The sequence below is a fragment of the Gadus macrocephalus genome, chromosome 15 (genome assembly GCF_031168955.1).
Source record: "Gadus macrocephalus chromosome 15, ASM3116895v1".
NCBI classification, from domain to species: Eukaryota; Metazoa; Chordata; class Actinopteri; order Gadiformes; family Gadidae; genus Gadus; species Gadus macrocephalus.
In genome coordinates this window covers 13,187,028-13,207,784 of record NC_082396.1, presented here as the reverse complement: position 1 = coordinate 13,207,784, position 20,757 = coordinate 13,187,028, and the positions used below count along the sequence as shown (strand labels likewise).

The window sequence follows — 20,757 nt, the reverse complement described above, 5'->3', positions numbered from 1 at the left end:
TCTCAGAACCACACCTACAAAACGAGAGGGGTTGAGTTGGAACAAACATCATGGCTAATTTACATCTGAACATGCACAATTAACCTGGGTTCTTGACCAATAGGCCAATCCTTTAATATTTTCAGTTTTATTTCCCTTAATTACCCACGGCCACTTATTGGCAGACCGTTGATCTGTGTCTGATTGTAAATCCAAAAATAAGCATAATAAAATAACTTGAGGTTGAAATGTAGGCATTTTTTTTTCCAAATCAATAAATACATTTTCAGATCACAAAGTTCACCTAGGGAAGTGATATTGTATTAATATACTCGGCCTGAGCTGGGCTGTCTGCGTCACGGGGCCTCCAGGATGGCATCATCATCCTGTGTCTGGCCAAAGGCAACGGTGACGCTTTGTGTGAGTTAATAGGCCTATCGCTGCTCAAAGCCCCACGAGTCTGTCCCAGCTACACCACCAGCAGCGCATTCCACGAGGATCATCCCTGAAGCCCTTTACTGACCCCTTCCTCTGTCCCGCAATATTACATTTTATTATATATGATAAAATCATATTACATGTAATCATAATATTACATACTTTATGGATTTTTTTCAAGAAATTCTTATACCATATTCTTGTTCAACATGCCCCTAGGTAAATCTATGTCATTTTCCAAGTGTTTTCACAGCAGCGTTTTTTTTAATAATTAGATGTTAATATAAGCAGATATAAAATAAACATAAAAAAGTAATCAAATCGTTTCCTACAAACTCCTACATATTATTGTTCAACATGTCCTTATTGCGGGTTTTTCAAGAATAGCATTTTCGAATAATTAGATGTTAAACTGATTCCCAATACACATCTATTTGCAGATATAAACAATCCAAAAAAGCCTAGGTACCTCTCTTCTGGTTTTCAAGGAATTATACTGCAGCATTCTTTTAGAATTTGATTTTAAAGTGATCCCCAAATGTTGGTTGTTCTATTAACATGTGAATCACTTTAGTGTGTCGATTGCCTGTCCGGGCTTCTCCGAAGTGCAGAAGGCGCGACTGCAGTGAGAAATCAGTGTGGCTGCTGCTGCAGGCTCCAATCCACCTACCCTCCCACCCTGATCACAGATCCCCAGCCGTCTGCGGCATGCGCCTTTGAGGAGAGGAGGCAACAGCTGGATTACTCTGATTACTGCTGGGCGCAAAGCCAGACTAACGGCCCCAAAAGCAGGCACACAGCCACCATCGCGTCTCCCTTATCCCCAAACCATGCAAGAGGTGTGTGATGATGGCAAAGAGGGACAGGTTGGGCACCTGCAGCCAATCACTGCTTTTCAGGCGGCAGAGGAGGCTCTAAAGATTTCAATAGAGGAAAACGTAGAAACCTTGTTCTACCTTTGATAATTGTGGAATTAAGAAATAGTGTCCTGTTTGTCCAAGTTTAAAACCCATTTGATTATGGATAAATCATCACTGGTCTAAATGTGGATACGGTAACGGTTTAAAAATAAACATTTTGAAATTTGAGCCATGAAATGCTAAGAGCTCACCTTCATTTTCCCTGGAAATAAGAAATTGGTTTCGTTCCAATTGGGCTAAAGGTAGCGGGCAGCAGCAGCTGGTCTTAGAGAGGGATGTCTACTGACATCTGCTGGCCAATTACGGAAAATTTCATCGTTAAAAAAACCAACGAAATATACGACAAACTGCAGAAATTACTAGTTTTATTTACCATGACATCACCCAGGTTTCTTGCGGTCATACAGGCATAAGGTACAGCCATAATAACATAATAACAGCAGCTACAATCATACATTTCTTTCTTAAATCTCTAAGGATAAATCTGACGTGCAGTGCATGTAAATAAATGTGTTTATAACGTTCGTAAAAGGCGTTTGGCATGCTGAACGGTGCCCCAATCTGCACTCAGATTAGGAGACACTTTTATAAAGGACACTTTCATGCCCTGTGCAACCCAGAAGAAGATGTATTTTCAATGCTGTAAATCTCACCCTGGCATACACTTTGGTCCGGTAGGGATTTGGCTGGAGTAAAGTGGCACTGTCTGCAAAGGATATCGATTGTTTGCTTTCTTGTTCTTTAACCTCATGATGTAACCCAATCATCCTTCCTGACGGGGGTTTCAGACACAAATCGGAGGTTCAACAGGACCAGAACGTCCTCCTCCTGCAAAGGGTCGATGTCTATCAGGAGGTTTAAAACTGAAAGGTGCAAAGGAAGCTACTGTCCCTACGCGAGCTGGACTCAGAACGCACCCCGACCTGGTGGAGCGTATTAGATAGAATATTAACTCCACTTCTAAGCATAAGTGAGAGTACTGAATCGACTTCTAAATGTAGGCGAGTATATTAGATCCACTTCTAAGCATAGGAGAGTATATGTAAGCCACTTCTAAGTGTAGCAGAATGTGCTGGATCCACTGCTCTGGGCTTCTCTGCGTATGCAGGAGAGACTCCCACCAGGCGCGGCTGGGCAGGTTGTTTGGCTAAAGCGGCTTGAAGTGGTTTCTCTGCCAGTCGCTTCCAGTCCTTCTCCCCCTCTATGCATCCATCCGCTCCCTCACGGCGTTCCCCCAGGGGGGTCTACGTGGTGCGGATCTGAGCGTAGCGGGTTTTAGTTCTGCAGAAGCGAGAGAGGGGCGTGAAGACGGAATCAGCAGCGAAACAATGGGAGCAATGGAGCAGAGACAGTGTGTGTGTGTGTGTGTGTGTGTGTGTGTGTGTGTGTGTGTGTGTGTGTGTGTGTGTGTGTGTGTGTGTGTGTGTGTGTGTGTGTGTGTGTGTGTGTGTGTGTGTGTGTGTGTGTGTGTGTGTGTGTGTAAATGGATTGTACCTAGGATTTTTATCAGCACTCTGCTGCTTGGTCTGAACAGTGCTCTTGAACTGATTCTCCAACCTGCAGTAGATCCCTCCTGTCGGCTGTCACAGCAACCACACACACACACACACACACACACACACACACACACACACACAATGTCTACTCAAACCGATGTAAACAACGTTACACACGTAAAGCTTGTAATCAACGCTACACCCATAAGGCCTCGATCACTCAGGAGGTGTGCATGTTCATGTTGTGTATTATCAAGCAGACTGCACAAACAATGACCCCCATTGTGGTTTGTCTTCATGCTTGATATGAAAATAACATTGTAAAAGCCTGATTTGCATTTTAAAATGAACTCTCACACGTGCACACAATCAAACACACACCCTACCTCTTTGGTGTCCTTAGATTTGCTCTGCTCCTGGTCGCCAAATCTCATTTTGGTCAGGTGAGAGATTATCTCCACCGTCCTGCGTTGGTCTGTTGGACAGAGTGAGCACCATTTACCAGACACAGACACACAGACAGACAGACAGACAGACAGAATAGGTGTAAGCAGTGGATGTGAATGGAGAATCAATGTAAGGGAATGCTTGTGTTCCCCCAAAGCTGTACCGGCTCCAATAAGTACGTAATAGAAAAGAGATAATAAAACATTGGAACATACGACATCAGATGGTATAATATAACAGCGTAGTTACCTTCTTCTCTCTGAGCGTCCTGGTTGTAACGCAGGGAGCGCTTGCTGTCCCATCTGCTCTTCTGGACGCTCATGCTAGCAAACACAGAACAGCACCAGATATTCACTACGGATCTGTTCAGGTTCCTTCCAGGGGGTTGAGTCAGGTTAGCTTAGAATGTCCTGGTTTAACTTGATGCCAGTGTTATAGCCACTAGGAGGAATGTAGGGATGTAGGTCCACTCACGTGAAAGGTGTGTGGTCCCTCGATAGTGACTGGAGGAGAAAAGGACAAAGTTAGTTATTTATGCACACTGGTTGGCCTACATTCAGTGTGATGTCGTGGAGCATTATCTACACCTAGGGAACCAATAGATTTGGGACAATTATTATTCAACTCTAGAAACTATATGTAAGAATCCTTTATTCCTTGTATAATATCACATATGATCATGTCAAATAATGATGTGCCTTGTAATGTTATAAATAATGATCTCATATTGTATCCATTGTTAATAAAGACAGCGTGAATGGTGAAAACCAAAGAGGAATTCACCTTCTCCGATTTTTCTTTGCGTTGAAAGCTCGGGGAGGACATTTGTCTTTTCAACGGTCTATGAGCCCGCTTGCCCTTCTTGGCAGCTGGTAGAAAAGATACAAACACAACCGTGATGAAATAACCCTGCCTCGATTATAGCATCAGGACACAGTGCCATCTGGTGGCAGAAATTAAACTTTCCCTGGTCATACCTACCTACACAAAGAATAAAGCCGTTTCCATTCCCTTCAATGATAGGATGGTATTGAAATCGCTATTTAATAATTTGTCTTAATCTTTTTTTTTGCTGTATTTTATTCTCTAACCTTTATCATATTACCCCACCACTAACTCCACCTTATGGGTCCCTCCTGACTCACTACTACTCCACCTTGTTCCTTATCGCCCCCTCCTGCTCCACTACTACTCCATCTTGTTCCTCATGGATCCCTCCTGCTCCACTACTACTCCATCTTGTTCCTTATGGGTCCCTCCTCACTCACTACTACTCCACCTTGTTTCTTATGGGTCCCTCCTCACTCACTACTACTCCATCTTGTTTCTTATGGGTCCCTCCTCACTCACTACTACTCCATCTTGTTTCTTATGGGTCCCTCCTCACTCACTACTACTCCATCTTGTTTCTTATGGGTCCCTCCTCACTCACTACTACTCCATCTTGTTTCTTATGGGTCCCTCCTCACTCACTACTACTCCACCTTGTTTCTTATGGGTCCCTCCTCACTCACTACTACTCCACCTTGTTTCTTATGGGTCCCTCCTCACTCACTACTACTCCACCTTGTTTCTTATGGGTCCCTCCTCACTCACTACTACTCCACCTTGTTTCTTATGGGTCCCTCCTCACTCACTACTACTCCATCTTGTTTCTTATGGGTCCCTCCTCACTCACTACTACTCCACCTTGTTTCTTATGGGTCCCTCCTCACTCACTACTACTCCACCTTGTTTCTTATGGGTCCCTCCTCACTCACTACTACTCCACCTTGTTTCTTATGGGTCCCTCCTCACTCACTACTACTCCACCTTGTTTCTTATGGGTCCCTCCTCACTCACTACTACTCCACCTTGTTTCTTATGGGTCCCTCCTCACTCACTACTACTCCACCTTGTTTCTTATGGGTCCCTCCTCACTCACTACTACTCCATCTTGTTCCCCATGGATCCCTCCTGCTCCACTACTACTCCATCTTGTTTCTTATGGGTCCCTCCTCACTCACTACTACTCCACCTTGTTCCTTATCGCTCCCTCCTGCTCCAATACTACTCCACCTTGTTTCTTGGAGAGCTCCTCCTCATCTCCGACCTCATCCTCCGTGATCTCCGACCCGGTGGTGTACTCCTCATCCTCGGACAGGAGGCACTGCTGCCTCTGGGGGTCCGAGACAGGGAGGAGACAGGGACCTCAGACTAATAATGAGGACGAGGACTATGTTCGTCAACTGGGAGACCGACAACCACCAATGGCTGTGAGCCTATCGGTTGTTTATTGGTTTATTGGTTTATTGTTACTTATTTCTGCGGCACTATTTTCCATCTCTGCAGCATCTAGTAAAGACAGAAGACCTCAAGACAAGACCAAGAGACTTCATATGGAATAACTCAGAAAAAAATTTGAAGACCGAGAGAAAAAAGAACCTACCAGTTGCATACTCCAGCTTTTCAGAAGAGAAAACTGGTCCAAAAAAGAAATACAGAGAGAGCAGGAGGAGACAGTTAGACCCACTGGTTTAAAGAGGGACAAAGAGAACGAAAGAACAGAGATGGTAATGTAGAGTTCACCTGGCCAAAAAGGGGCATTACCACGGTCTGCCCGAGTTTGGGTTTCGATTCCCACTGGGGTTTCCCAACCAAAGAAGGTAATCACTGCTTCTGAGTGCTTATATGGTATACTAAGATGCCTTTGATAAAACCCTACAACAACAAGCGTTCACGGTTTATATATATAAGAAAGAAAGAAAGAAAGAAAGAAAGAAAGAAAGAAAGAAAGAAAGAAAGAAAGAAAGACTTGTCAGACACCAAGGAAAACCGACAGTCTTGTGAGAAGTGTGAGGCAGCAAGTGGGACAAGAGAAAGGTGGGGAGTGAAAGGGGGAGAGAGTAAGCCGGAATAGAAAAAGACAGCCAGACAGGAGCTGACTGGCAGGAAGAGGGCCTTTGGGACCTACCGTGCTGCCCTCTCCTCTGGAGGGTCTGAAGAGCCGGGGCTCCTGGAGAACATCACAATCCGGAGCCTTCTCTCCACCAGGGTTGGCCTCCTGGGCCCTGGCACAAATACATGAAGCATCTGACTACATCACCCGGGACCGCTGGAGTGCGTGTGCTGTGCTCTACAGGTTACATGGCTGATATATCTACGTTATCGATCTATATCTGTCATATCTACTATATCTGTAATAACATTGTTTAAATTATTATCAATACATTGTAATAATGTATGTATTAATACATTAATACATACATTACATTGTTATTCAGCAGATGCTTCAAAAGCACAATTTTGCATTTCAAACCCATGCAGTATTACCCACAGTAACAAATCCAACTTCCGTACAATAAATGAATCATTTTGCACACACACCAAGCAACACCCCCACACACACACAAACCAACCCCCCCCCCCCCCCCCCCCCTAAACACACACACCCTCTCCCCTGCAATTTCCTGTTGGTTCAGTCGTTGAATGGCCCCCACTCACCGGTCGGGCGGGGGTGCATGGGCCGCACACACCGTGTCCCTGTGGAGCAGCAGGTCATTGAGCACCCGGGTCGGGGCCCACGTCAAGGGGTTCCCCGCGCTGCTCTCCTCGTCAGGGAGACTAACGATGTGGTCCCGCATCTTACAGCCCTGCATGCACACACACACACACACACACACACACACACGCACCCACACACTGACTGCATTAACAAACAAGCATTGAAACTAAAACTGCACACATAAGGGAAGATATGAAAAATAGCTCATGCAGCCCCGCTCAAATTAGTTTATTCACGTCAGTTTTTGCTAGCCAAACGAAGATCAGCAAACTTCTTGGTTATTCCACACTATTTTTAGACTTCCGTCCCCATTTACATTAATTATAGCTCAGCTCCGCTCAGCTCCCATTCTTACGTTAGAGTACAGTTAGGATATTGGAGGATCTGGGGAAACATAAATTCCCCCACCTGCTCCCGAGGGGGGGGTTGCGTGCGTGCGTGCGTCACCTTGGGCAGGCCCGATGGGTCGAAGCGGAGCACCCTCTGGTTGCAGCAGGGGTAGAGACCCGTGCCGTGCCAGCCCTTCTCCGAGGCCATGCCCGGGTACTGCACACTCTCTGGGTGGTACCTGCAGTGGGTCAATTCTGCACACACAAACACCTATACCGGAAGCACACACACACCGAATGAAAACAGACACACAGAATTTCGGTTAGATATACGTCAACAAGTAAAATACCAACTCACACACACACACACGCACACACACACAGGTGTACCTGTTGGCAGCGGGAGCAGGTGAGGGAATTGATGGTTCCCCAGATCCTCCAATAGACCAGCACCCATGACTTTAGCTCCTCATGCACACTGCTGAGGTAGTCATGTACCTCCCAGCTCTTCTGTCTGAACACACACACACACACACACCAGAGGGGTATTCCACAAAGCCGGTTTTATCACATAACCGGGTAAGTTAACCCAGGGTTTGCGGTAACCCTAGGTTTTCTGTTCCAAAAGGATCACGGTATGTTAGTTGCTATAGAAACATATTAGGGATCGACCGATACCGTTTTTTTTAGGGCCGATACCGATACCGATATTTTTTCATCAGCCTTAGCCGATACGCCGATATGCCGATACAGACTTTCTTGAGCGTTTTTTTTTTTTTTTTTTTTTTTTAAAGAAACATTTATTGAACTTCAATATAAAAAACAATATTTAACAAATAGTAAAAACAGGTGAAGTAGAACAAGTAAGAACAAGTAGATGAACAATATTTAACAAATAGTAAAAACAGGTGAGGTAGAACAAGTAAGAACAAGTAGATGAACAATATTTAACAAATATTAAAAACAGGTGAGGTAGAACAAGTAAAAAAAAAAATCGGCGAAAATCAGCCGCGTATCGGCCCGATACCGATACACGTAAAAAACGCGAATATCGGCCGATAATATCGGCCGACCGATATATCGGTCGATCCCTAAAACATATGCTCTGAATCAAACCTGGTCGGACCAGGTTTTGCGCAGGTTAAGTTTGAAACATAACCCGGTTTTGGGTATTTCAACCGGCGTTCACCGCAGATTTCATGTGTTCACATGAATGGCATGCCCTTTTGATGAGAGAACTGCTGATATCGGAACGCAAATTATACGTGCAATCCAACGGGAGCGATTGATAAGACCACGGCTCGACATCTTGGCATATCGGATGACTTTTTGCTGGAGTGGAGAGATATAGATTCTCAGTTCACTCCAGACTATTTGCATAGCCCTCCGTTTTTTTCAAATGGTAGTTTTATCTAGGCTATAATGTTGGAGATGCTGAGCACATCTCAGTCGTTTCAGATGACCCATCCAAGATTTGTATCGGCCTCCTATCATACAAAGAGCAATATTGTCTGAGTACTATGCCGAGAGGCATTTACAACATAAAGTATAAAATAGTCCTAACGGACTTGCATCCACTGGAGAATGTTCGATCGTAGCCGGCGGCTTCATTACAAGCACTATCCATCTTGATCTGTGAAGTTGATGAATTGTCACTTTTATGTTTCCTACCCAGTTACCAAAAAAAGAAACATTTGGAATAGTATGCGCTGCCGCTGTGGCAAGCACACGGTTTGCATGTGTTACTTCGAAGGCAAAAAAAAATCTAAAATACAAGAAAACACAAAAACCTACATTCAACCAGTGGGGTACCCTCACATGGCCTCTGACTCTCTGAGGTGGTAGGTACCTCCAGGTACCCCCTCCATGCCAGGGCGCCCTGAATTTATGTTTATTAACAGCTCCTCCACCGGGGTCAAGACAATTTGAGGGCCAGATCCAGTCTGCCGACTGTCTGCCTTTTCACGATTGGCTTAAAAAAATGGCTTATTTAAATTTATACCAATACGATGGTGGGAAAAGCTTACCAGTTTGTATGTTTTTTATACTTCATTTTTATCCTTGATCCTCTGACCGCTTGGAAGCAATCGGAGTACATATTTTTTTAGAAGAAAGGGGTTATGTGGTAGGATCTTTAAGAATGCTTAACTGGGATATTTATATATTCATGGCTCAAATATTAAGGATCATGCTTTTGACGTGTAACTAACGCATTTACGCGGTCAGCGATCCGCTGCCAGGCTTTGGTTCTCCGGGTTGCAGAGGCTTTAGCTTTCCCTTTTCTTGTGATAATGTCCTTCTCCTCGTCATAGCTCTCCAGGAGAACCTGGAGTTCCATTTCATTGAAATAAGCGGCCCGTTTCGCCATTTCGATCAGGGTTTCCATGATCCATACATCACGTCTTTTTAGGTTTGGCGTGGACGCGCACAACCCTGTGTTAACCAACCCCGAGTTGATTGAACTAATGCATAACCGCTGCTGTGGAACCGAAAACTCTGGGTTGGTCGGCACAGGGTCAATCAACCTAGAGTTCAGCGTTAACTCAGTGTTTGTTAAACCTCCGTTCGTGGAACACCCCTCTGATTGTGTTTCCTATGTTGACTCCAGCAGGTAAAAAAACAATACACAAGATGAAATTATAGATGAAATCTCATTCATTCGTGATTGTTACTGGTGTGGTCGCCTCATTCAAAACCTTTTGATAAGACCACTGTAAGCCATGTGTGTTACTGTGACTTCACTTTAAGGTGACTGGTGTTTAACCAAGGGCAGCATGTGATTGGTTGTCCTACCTGATATGAGAGTAGGCGATCTCTCCCTTGGCGTCGATGTAAATCTTCCCAGGAACACAGGAGATCCTTCTCTCTGTGTCTTTGGTCAGCAGCTTGTGGCACAGACCACATCTGGGAAGGGGAATCAATGTTTGGTTCAAAGTCTGCTTGTGTTAAGAATGACATCTTTTCCATTATATGCTTCATTAAAGTGTGAGAATGTATTTCTTAATATTCTGGAGTAGTAGAGACTAGAAGTGATCATAGATTAATTTATGAAAACGAACTAACCCCATTTAACAACATGGCAACATTAGAACTCTCCTTACTACGATACAACAAAGTCATAGTTTTAACGTAAATTTCTATTAAAACACCCTTTATTTGAACCCTGAACATCACCTGTAGAGAGTTGATGCGTTTCCTGGGGAATCTCGGTTGTCAAAGCTGGGATCGAACAGACGCTCGATCTTCTTCTGAAACAACTTGCTGCAGGGGAGACACAAAGTACAGATTACACTGAGATCATATAAAGTGCCCCTAATCAGAGGGTAGTAGTAGTCGTTTGACTTCTCATGGGGGAGTCGGCCCCTTCTCAAAGTACAAGCTGTGTACAATGCATTACAATACCTGTACCCCTAAAGTGAACCCTACTCTTGGCCAGCAAGAACACTAGCAAACCCCCTGACCAACTTATCTCTGTACCTTTTGAACTTGTCCTTTTTGTCCCTGACGTCGTCGGCCTCGTTGTGGTTGAAGAGGTCGGCGACGCGCATGGCCAGGTTGCTGTTGATGCAGTTCATGTTGCAGGGCGTGGCCACGATGGCACTCATGTGTTTGTGACAGTACTGTATACACTCCTCCACCTGTCACCAACACACATATGCACAAGCATCGCACACAGACACACACACACACACATCACAAGGCGTCACTCTATGGGACTTTCTAAACCATCTGTGCGTGCAATATATTTAATTGCCCTGAAATAAATGGTGAACTTAAGGTTGATATGATGACGTGCTGCCTACCACAACAGACATGCATGCACTATTGACTAAACTAGCTTCTGTAGGGGTGTCTTGTTTATTACAGGAGCCATCTTGTTTGGTTTGTTTATAACAGAAGATCACCAAATAATATACACTCACATGTTGTAGCTGCTTAATTTTTCTTCTGCAATGCTCTGGGTAACGAAACGAGGCACCCCGAAAATATGCTCACACAAACACAGAGACACACAGCGGCAGTAACCCAGGTCACGCCACAACACTTACTAACGTATCCATCTTCAAGAACTCGGAGGAGATCAGGATTGAGATCACATTGCTGGGCTCTGTAACCGACAAACACCACGTGAACCGACCGAGCGATGCACACAAAAAACACACATTTACCACAACCAGAGAGCACACGTCCGCTGAACCAACAACCAACAGAAAAAGTTTAAATAAATGCAGTTGCACAACTAAATAAATAATGAAAAGCCACCAACCACAAACTCCGAACGACACAAATATAAATCAGCATCTCCGACATTCACGTGTTAATTTAGCGTGTGAGTTGTAACTCCTTTACCGAGCCGTGGTTTCTCCCTGATGCCCTCTGCCGGAGTGTTCCTGCGCACGTAGTTCATGAGCCAGTCAAAGATCTGCACGTCACAGTGCACGGATATGTCCACCTCCTCCCAGCGCTGGGAGTCCACCGACAGGTACTCGGCGAAGTAGCGCATCTCTTTGACCAGGAGGTCCCGCGCACACGTGAAGTCACGCTTCAGGTTCTTTGCCTCGTCACACACATGGATCACCATGTTGGGACTGAGGTTTGTGGACAGGGTTAAGAAAAAGCGAGAAGTGTTAACAATATAATAATATGACATAGAAAAAACAGAAATATTGATGAATGTAGAAATATGCAGACTCTTTCAAAAGTGTGTGATGAAAATCATCTGTGTTATATATGAAATGTGATTTTTGGCTGCACTAAGGATAACCAAAATCATTTTCAAGCTAAAAGCCCTTGGACAGTTTTTTGTTCTACTTTAAGTATCATTAAAAACAAATGAGAAAATGTTTTTTCCCTGCAGGCAGAACCAGAGAACTGGTGTGTTTCTTGTCTGACTTACTCTCGAGCTTTCGGAGCGTTCTCCTCCTCTCCCATGGACAGGCTTTTCTCCTTCTGCCCCGCAACAACCATGCCTGAAGTGCTCCCTATGAATAAAAAGGGTAAATAAGTTAATCACAGTGTGATTATCAATTAACAACAAATCCCCAACAGGCAAATGTATGATTCAGTTATCAGTCAAAAGCTTGTGCCTGCTCTCTACGGTTCGAAAAGGTTAAACGTGTTTAACACGACCGTTACACCGTCATGACATTCCAAGCCATCGACGGTTCATAAACCTTAAACAATGCACAGAGCTCTTTTATAAAAAAACAATGTATACAGATGTTATAAATAGTATAATAATAATAATCATAATACTCACAACTAAGCTAAGGCATTATTTGAGACAAACTATAATCGTAATATATATATAATACATATACTTCCTTAATTGCCACACAAGCTACGGCTCTTGGCGATCCCAGGGACCTACCATCCATGGTGCTGTTGCTCTGACTGGTCCTCATCTCCTCAGAGTCCCCGGGGTCTAGGTTGGACTTGATGTAGGAGGACAGGCTGTCCGACGGGGAGGAGCCACCCGTCGGCAGGGTGTTGCACTGGTTGTCGAGGTGGGGGAAACCCACCGTACTCTTCAGCTCCTCAAAGCGATGGGCACACTGGAGGGGAGCGTGGCAACAGCGTAAGAACTGATGGCCTGAGGTGGTGGGTGTATTGGTTGGGTGGGAAGATGGATGGAGGGGTGGGTGGATGGATGGAGGGGCGGGTGGATAGATGGGTGGATGAAAGGGTTACCTCCTTGGGTGTGAAGCCTGGGACAAGTTTCGCTACATTGTCCCAGTTTATGGGTTGAGGTAGTCCCCAGAGAGAACTCAGCACCATGTCCAATACAAGGATGTTGTTGTCGTAGGGAAAGTTGTTGTTGTCTGAGGAGAAGCGTCTCATCTCTGCAAGGTTAGAGAGACACAGACTTAGAAAAATAGAAATGGCATGATGAAAACACCATAAATGAATGGCAATAGAAACATAAGGGTCAATCATTTCGAGCCCAAGAGCAGGCACTTAACCAGATGTGTATTGAATGATGATGTAGCAAGTCTCTGTAGCCAGATCTGTAATGTATTATGCTGTGTAGAGGAGAACAGTAATCCGCCAACCAAATAAATCTGTTTAGTTAGTTACGATTCCGTGGTGACACCTCTTCACATAGCTAAATTCTCAAAAATGTCTTGTAGCTAGTCTGAAATCGAGTTAGTTCCTTCGTCATGTATGTTTTAACAGAGCAGCGAAGTGCCGGTGCAGGCCACCAGGGGCCTGCCCGTAATTCCGACACCTCATTGTTCCGACGTCTCAATGGTCCGAAATATTTCCCATTAGATCGACATGCCACTATGCCGACGGTTCGAAAACGGAACCCATTGCTCCGAAGGTCCGTTGGTGCGACTTTTGACTAAATCAATACCAGCGAAGTTATTTCGGCTAAAAGCCCACTCTAAACACAGTAAACAACACATATAGGCCCACACACAGCTACTAAAGATAAAAATTGTATTTGATTTTCACTCACCGTTTGACTTCTTTACGGGAAAAGTAGGCCTATTAGTCCTTGTATAACGTGTATGGCGACACATTAGTGCCATAATTCACTAATGTGATAAAAGATGCATTCGGGCATATTATATTATTCCACACGCGTAGATATTAACTGCGCGCGCGCGCAAAACACCTCTGCGTGCGCGCAGATATTAACTGCGCACGTGCGCAAAACACCTCTGCGCGCGTGTACGCGCGCGCAAAAAACACCTCTGCAACAGCCTCTCGCGCGCAACAGCCTCTCGCGCGCAACAGCCTCTCGCGAATGATGTTCTGCTCTCGCGTGCAAATTTAGTTTTGGCACTATGGGGAGGGAACCAAGGCAGGGCAGGCTTTCCTATGATTGGCCGTTTCTGAAACACGATATTTGATTGTCAGCCCTCCCCTCATTCAATTCTGAATTGTACAGTAAATGGCTGAAACGATAGTTACGTATTGTAACTCTAGATTCTATGAGTATAGGTGCAGCCTTTTAAGTGTCGGCCTCATTGTCCTTTAAGTAGCTGAAGAAAAGCTGTTTATTGGGAGCAGAACGTCCGCCGGCGCCCGACTATCTGCGAAATGCGGACGTCGTTGACTTGAGGCACGCCGCACGCGGACGTAATTGAGGCCCACGCTGTTGGTGGGCGGGGATTACAAATGTTTCAGTGCTACGGCTCACGCCTAGGGATAACCCAATAGCGATAGCCTTAAAAGGCTGCGCCTATACTCATAGAGTTACAATACGTAACTATCGTTTTAGCCATTTACTGTACAATTCAGAATTGAATGAGAGGAGGGCTGTCAATCAAATATCGCGCTTCAGAAACGGCCAATCATAGGAAAGCCCGCCCTGCCTTGGTTCCCTCCCCCATAGTGCCAAGACTAAATTTGCGCGCGAGAGCAGAACATCATTCGCGAGAGGCTGTTACGCGCGAGATGCTGTTTTGCGTGCGCAGAGGAAATTTGCGCGCTCGCAGAAATCGTTTGCGCGCTCGCAGTTAATATCTACGCGTGTGGAATAATATAATACGCCCGAATGCATCTTTTATCACATTAGTGAATTATGGCACTAATGTGTCGCCATAAACGTGCGCTTCATAAATTCACCTCGTGACCGTTCAAGCCCACAAGTTTGGCTTGGTGAAGTGCACTGCTGGAACTTGGCCTACATCGTCTTTTATTTTTGGTTTCATAATCACACATGGGAATTGCGCCTTGGCCTATTCGGCATATTGAACTGTCGGCCTAATGAGCCTCCTTTTTGAAAAGTCGGACAAACTGACCTTCGGAGCAATGGGTTCCGTTTTCGGAACATTGAACCGTCGGCATAGTGGCATGTCGATCTAATGGGAAATATGTCGGACCATTGAGACGTCGGAACAATGAGGCGTCGGAATTACGGCATGGCACCGGCCACCAAGCTGTCTTCCGGCTAGTTTCTGGATTCTAGCTCTCTACGCAAATCATTGGTCACAAAATCCATTTTTATCCTGAAATAACCACTGGTGTAGTCCAGGGTATACGCGGGTATACGGCGTATACCCACTTATTTTTCAGTCATCATTGCGTATACCCACTTCTGAATCCCCCCAGATGCGCACCATTCAGTAGTATCTGCAAGCCAAATTGCCCAATTTTTTCCGTTCACCGTACACCAAACGCGACGGGGCGACAAGATCCCATACAAGTGAACTTAGAGACGCGTATCGGGCGAATTTTTCGCGAGAGAAAACCGGCGACAAGTTTTGATTTGTCGCGTCACACTTTCGCCGTCGACAAATTCGCTCGAGTTGAAATATTTAAACTTTAACGCGAATTTCGCGTGATGACAGCCAATCAGTGTTCAACAGCGTGGCCACTGAGTGACATATGTAACGTAACAGGCAATCGGCGTTCAACCGTCAAACTCAGTGCAGTCTGGGGTGAACTGCAGCATGGAGGAGAAAGTGAATGTTGCCGTTTGCGACTCCCGGAGCTCTATATATATAATAGTATATAATATAATAGTATATATAATATCACGGCCAAAAGCCCTGTGTGCCATGACCCACGCTACTCTGCCTCTTATTGGCTAATACTCGCTGCCTTTACTGATTTGATTGTTGAATAATTTGAATGATGATGTTCAATCATCATATGATATTTATATATACACCGATATTATATACATCTAACGAGATGATTGATGTGGAAGAGAATGATGTGCGTTTTTTTAATCTAAGGTGAAATATGAACAAGGATGCATTGTCAAATTCAGATCTGAAGTATTTTATTTAAATAAATGTTCAAAAAATTACTGAAACACCATGTTTGCCTCATCTATATTTTACATTCATGCAGGCTGCCTGTGTGACCAGTAATAGTTACAAACTGCTCCTGATCAAGTCATGTTAATCTTATAATAGTGGCCCACTCCGGCGCATGCTGTGTTGCAAATCAGCTGTTCAAAGACACAGTTTACAAAATAAATTACTGACTTGCCAAGTGAGAGAATAGGTGTCATTCCAGGAATAAGGAATAGTTCACTCAAAATGCATAGTTGTCTGTCACTAGTCTGTGGGCCAGTATTGATTTAGTTTCATAATCCTTCCTCCCTGAGATCAAGCAGCAGAAATGATGTGACAATGAACAAATACTACTGAAGGATTTTTGGGTAAGCTAAATAGAGTAGTCTCACATGTAACTGTTTCTAATACAGGGCGTTTTTCTGGGCTGCGTTGAAAAAAGGGAAAACATTTAGAGTATACCCACTTCTCCAGGGACCACTACACCACTGGAAATAACTGACAAAACACCATTGCTCTTTACATACTTATTGTTGTCCCGGGGATCCCTCAGGCGTCGGGCGTTTATCGGAAAGCGGTCTTGAATCTTCCCATGTGGATGATGCTGAGGGGAGCCCGGTTTAGCTCCAGAGCTGACCTCTGTTTACCATCAGCGGCTAGCAGCGCGTTAGCTTCGGTCTGCGTTAACGTGGAGCCAGCCTGCCCTGACCTCATTTCGGAGTAGCGTTACACTACTGTTAAACAACACAGTATTCACAGTCATAAATACCTACCAAGCGCCATTAGGCCAATGACTTATTTGGCAAGTCCACTACGACAGCGTTGACCGCATCAGGGTTTGTATAGGGTGTATGCACTAAGCTGTGTGACGTAGTTCCTGTTTCAATTAATACAGCTCGGCCGGTTTCGGTCTGTGTGTTTATCGCGCTAGCCAGCTGACGTTGATACACTTTATACATGAATCAAGACCGCAAACATTTAAACACGGTTCATTTTTATAGGCAGGAGAAACCTACGCCGAGCACTGCTGTGTCCCTCACTGTAAAGCGTCAGGCAAATCCAAAGGGGTATTAAGTTTCCATGGTTTTCCGAGCCAAACTGACGTGAGGAGTCAATGGATTGTAAACATACGCCGGGTTAAATATGTCATCACCACTCACTCTAAGATCTGTAGCAGACACTTTAGTTCTGACAAGATGATTGAGCCAACTACTCTTCAGGGTCGAAGGAGACTTACAAAAGGTGCCGTAGCGCCCATTTGTGAGTGGAACCAGTACAGTCGAAACCCCAAGGCGCGGCGTGTGGGAGAGAGTGGTTCGGTAGCGTGGTAAAGTTGGTTTTATATTGGACGTTTGATATTCGACACATTCGAAAAATCTATTTAGCACTGGCTTTGATGTACAAATTTGTGTCTAACCAACTAAGATGTGTTATTACAAGTCCTGTCTATGTAAAGAAAAAAATGTTATACAAAAAAAACATATTTTGATTTGATATAATTTTTAATGTTGATAAATGCTTTAAAACTATTATGTGGCCTCACATTTTTTACTTACCCTTTTCAAAACACATAGGGTGAACTCAGCTAACTGCCCTACACATAACACAAAGCTTATTCTCAAAAAAAAAACACCCTTTGATCTTATACAATTTTTAAATGTTAAATGCTATAAATCTATTATGCGGCTTGACCTTTTGACCTACACATGTCAAAACACTTGTGATGAACTCAGCTTACTGTCCTACACATAAAACAAAGCTTAATTTCTCACAAATAAAAACACTTTGATTTTATACTTTTTTTAATGTTAAAAAAAGGCTATAAATTTAGTATGCGGCTTGACCTTTTGACCTACCCATATCAAAACACATCTGGTGTAATCAACTAAGTGCTCCACACATAACACAAAGCTTATTTTTTCCAAAAAAACACCTTTTGACTTTATACTATTTTTTTAATGTTAAAAAAGGCCATAAATCTACTATGCGGCTTGACCTTTTGACCTACCCATATCAAAACACATCTGGTGAACTCGGCTAACTGCCCCACACATAACACAAAGCTTATATTTTCCAAAAACCCACCTTTTGATTTTATACTATTTTTTTAATGTTAAAAAAGGCTATAAATGCATTATGCGGCTTGACCTTTTGACCTACCCATATAAAAACACATCTGGTGAACCCAGCTAACAGCCCCACACATAACACAAAGCTTATTTTTTCCAAAAACCCACCATTGGATTTTATACAATTTTTGTAATGTTAGAAAATGCTATAAATCGATTATGCGGCTTGACCTTATGACCTACCCATATCAAAACACATCTGGTGTAATCAACTAACCGCCCCACACATAACACAATGGTCTGAAGTTGCCGATAAAAAGGCGATAATTATTTAAATAATTAATTTGTAATTTTTTTTTTTTTTTTTTTTTTGGAAATACAGCGCTGTGGTAGCTATTTTTACAACTTAAAAAGCCCCGCAAATTGTAATTGAAATTAACTGGCACAGGTGGAAGACATTCTATGTAGCGCTGACCTGCCGTATTCACTCAGTGCTACGAGAGGAGAGGGGAGGGGCTCGAAACCTACCGGTCTGCTCGCACGGCGAAATGACATCAAACCCCGCTGCACCATTTCCGGGTCACAGCTGTGGTACATGAGCTGTGTTAGAAATCGTTCCCTAATCACTCACTCACTATTCCCTATAGTGTTCATGATATAGTGCACTACATAGGGAACAAACAAACGAGAATTCGGACGCTACGCTGAACATTTCTAAACGTCATTTGCGTCAGTAAATGCGCCGGGTATTTGTGTGACGCAGACCGATGCGTCCACGTCATGTAAACAAACGGGGCACTCTCGAGGAAAGCTGGAGGTTGTATTGATGTTGAATGTAACATTTCTATGTTAAATCCCAAATAAATTGTTGACATTTCAAAAACGAAAGCCGGAGACTCCATCATTAAATGTATTCGTTTTCGCCGTTATTCAGCTTCTTCTCCCGAAAAACACGACCGCATTGCATTGTTGTATACGGGAGTAACACGTAGGGAACATCATATGTACACTCAAATTGTGGGTATTTTAAGTGCACTATATAGTGCATGAAATTAACCAGTGAGAATTCGAACAACACTACCAAATGGCGAGCCCCCTATATAGTGCACTATATCCGTGATGGGGAACGATTTCGAACACAGCTACGAGCTGTGTGTCATCAGCGTGTGTCATCATGACAGCGCCTCCGGCACCGACGTATCGAAACTTAAATCAGCGGAGGCTCTCGCTGGTCCAAGAGGAAGACCATCGTTATCGTTTTTAAGAAAAAAATAGAAAAATAAAACCGAGATTTGGTCAACTGTTTCAACTGTGACCCAACCTGTGGCAGGTGAGCCACCGCTGTAGTCTGTGTATAAAGAGCAGACCCAGGGGAACCACGGGGTGGGCAGCTGCCTTCAGCCCCAAAAGGTGCACGATGGACAGTGCGCTGCTGCGAACGTGAAAGCTGGAAAGTGCAGAACGGCATCTCGCCAAGGAGGCGAGAGCCTCGCTGACATCATGGCCGAGTCAAGGCAAAGTCCCAAGTAGACTAGCCGACGGCTAGGGAGCGGGGAGCTCTTTTCCCAGGTAATGGTGAAACCCAAGGAAGAGAGATGATTTATCACCGTCATGGTGTCTCTGCTCGCAGCTTCCTTTGTGTGTCTTAGAATCAGAAGGTCTTCGAGGTAAAGGTTTTTTCAAAGTGATAAATTATTATAAATAATTATTATTATAAAGTTGCCCCCCCCCGATAGCATCGACTATCGGCGATCGCTAGGGGGCGCTATCGGACGATGGAAGTTTGTAGACGATTGCCCAACCCTACTTTTCACCTATCCATATCTAAACACATCTGGTGGACTCAACTAACTGCCCCGAACATAACACAAAGCTTATTTTTTCCAAAAACCCACCTTTTGATTTTATACTATTTTTTTAATGTTAAAAAAAGGCTATAAATGCATTATGCGGCTTGACCTTTTGACCTACCCATATCAAAACACATCTGGTGTAATCAACTAACTGCCCCACACATAACACAAAGCTTCTTTTCTCAGAAAACCTACCCTTTGATTTTATAAATATTTTTTACTCTCAGAAAATGCTATAAATCTATTATGCGGTTTGACCTTTTGACCTATCCATATCTAAACACATCTGGTGGACTCAACTAACTGCCCCGAACATAACACAAAGTTTATTTTTTCCAAAAACCCACCTTTTGATTTTATACTATTTATTTTATGTTAAAAACAACTATAAATGTATTATGTGGCTTGACCTTTTGACCTACCCATATCAAAACACATCTGGTGAACTCGGCTAACTGCCCCACACATAAAACAAAGCTGATTTTCTTACTCTCATAAACTGCTATAAATCTATTATGCGGCTTGACCTTTTGACCTACCTTGTCTGTTCCTTTTGGGAACAAGTTTGATAAACATGTTGCTTGTTTCACATCATCTTACTACTATAATAGCAGGCCTGTCGCACCAGCTACCCAAGTTGGTCAGTGATTACACCTTAGTTGATTACACCAGACGTGTTTTGATATGGGTAGATCAAAAGGTCAAGCCGCATCATAGATTTATAGCCATTTTTTAACATTAAAAAAATAGTATAAAATTGCAACCAACACACGTGATCTTTAATCCAAATAGTTCGATCATTTTATTTGACGTTGTTTTTAACGATGGATTTGTAGTGAGATGACTTGTAAACGTTATTGACCAATCAGCGTATCAAACAAATATTGCACCATGCCGTGGAATACAATAATTTAGCAGAAAAAATA

At 43.8% G+C, this 20,757-nt stretch overlaps 1 protein-coding gene across 5 annotated transcripts; it reads right to left on the bottom strand.

The window, feature by feature from the left end:
* Positions 1 to 1,685: 1,685 nt before the first annotated feature.
* sanbr (SANT and BTB domain regulator of CSR) lies at positions 1,686 to 16,789 on the bottom strand. 5 transcript variants are annotated; one of them, XM_060072888.1, is made up of 21 exons: positions 16,683 to 16,789; positions 12,845 to 12,996; positions 12,525 to 12,708; positions 12,051 to 12,135; positions 11,504 to 11,742; positions 11,203 to 11,261; positions 10,631 to 10,791; positions 10,328 to 10,414; positions 9,947 to 10,057; positions 7,544 to 7,667; positions 7,272 to 7,424; positions 6,764 to 6,912; positions 6,234 to 6,330; positions 5,709 to 5,741; positions 5,339 to 5,438; positions 4,064 to 4,149; positions 3,755 to 3,783; positions 3,530 to 3,603; positions 3,220 to 3,308; positions 2,832 to 2,917; positions 1,686 to 2,618 (listed from the first exon to the last, which is right to left on the bottom strand). In XM_060072888.1, the coding sequence occupies exons 1-21, from the start codon at positions 16,690 to 16,692 to the stop codon at positions 2,582 to 2,584; spliced, it is 2,145 nt and encodes a 714-aa protein (XP_059928871.1). In that variant the 5' UTR covers positions 16,693 to 16,789; the 3' UTR covers positions 1,686 to 2,581. The 5 variants fall into 5 exon arrangements, 3 of the variants coding, with proteins under 3 accessions (XP_059928871.1, XP_059928872.1, XP_059928873.1); XM_060072889.1 differs by having other exon boundaries at positions 16,437 to 16,767; XM_060072890.1 differs by lacking the exon at positions 5,709 to 5,741.
* Positions 16,790 to 20,757: the final 3,968 nt, after the last annotated feature.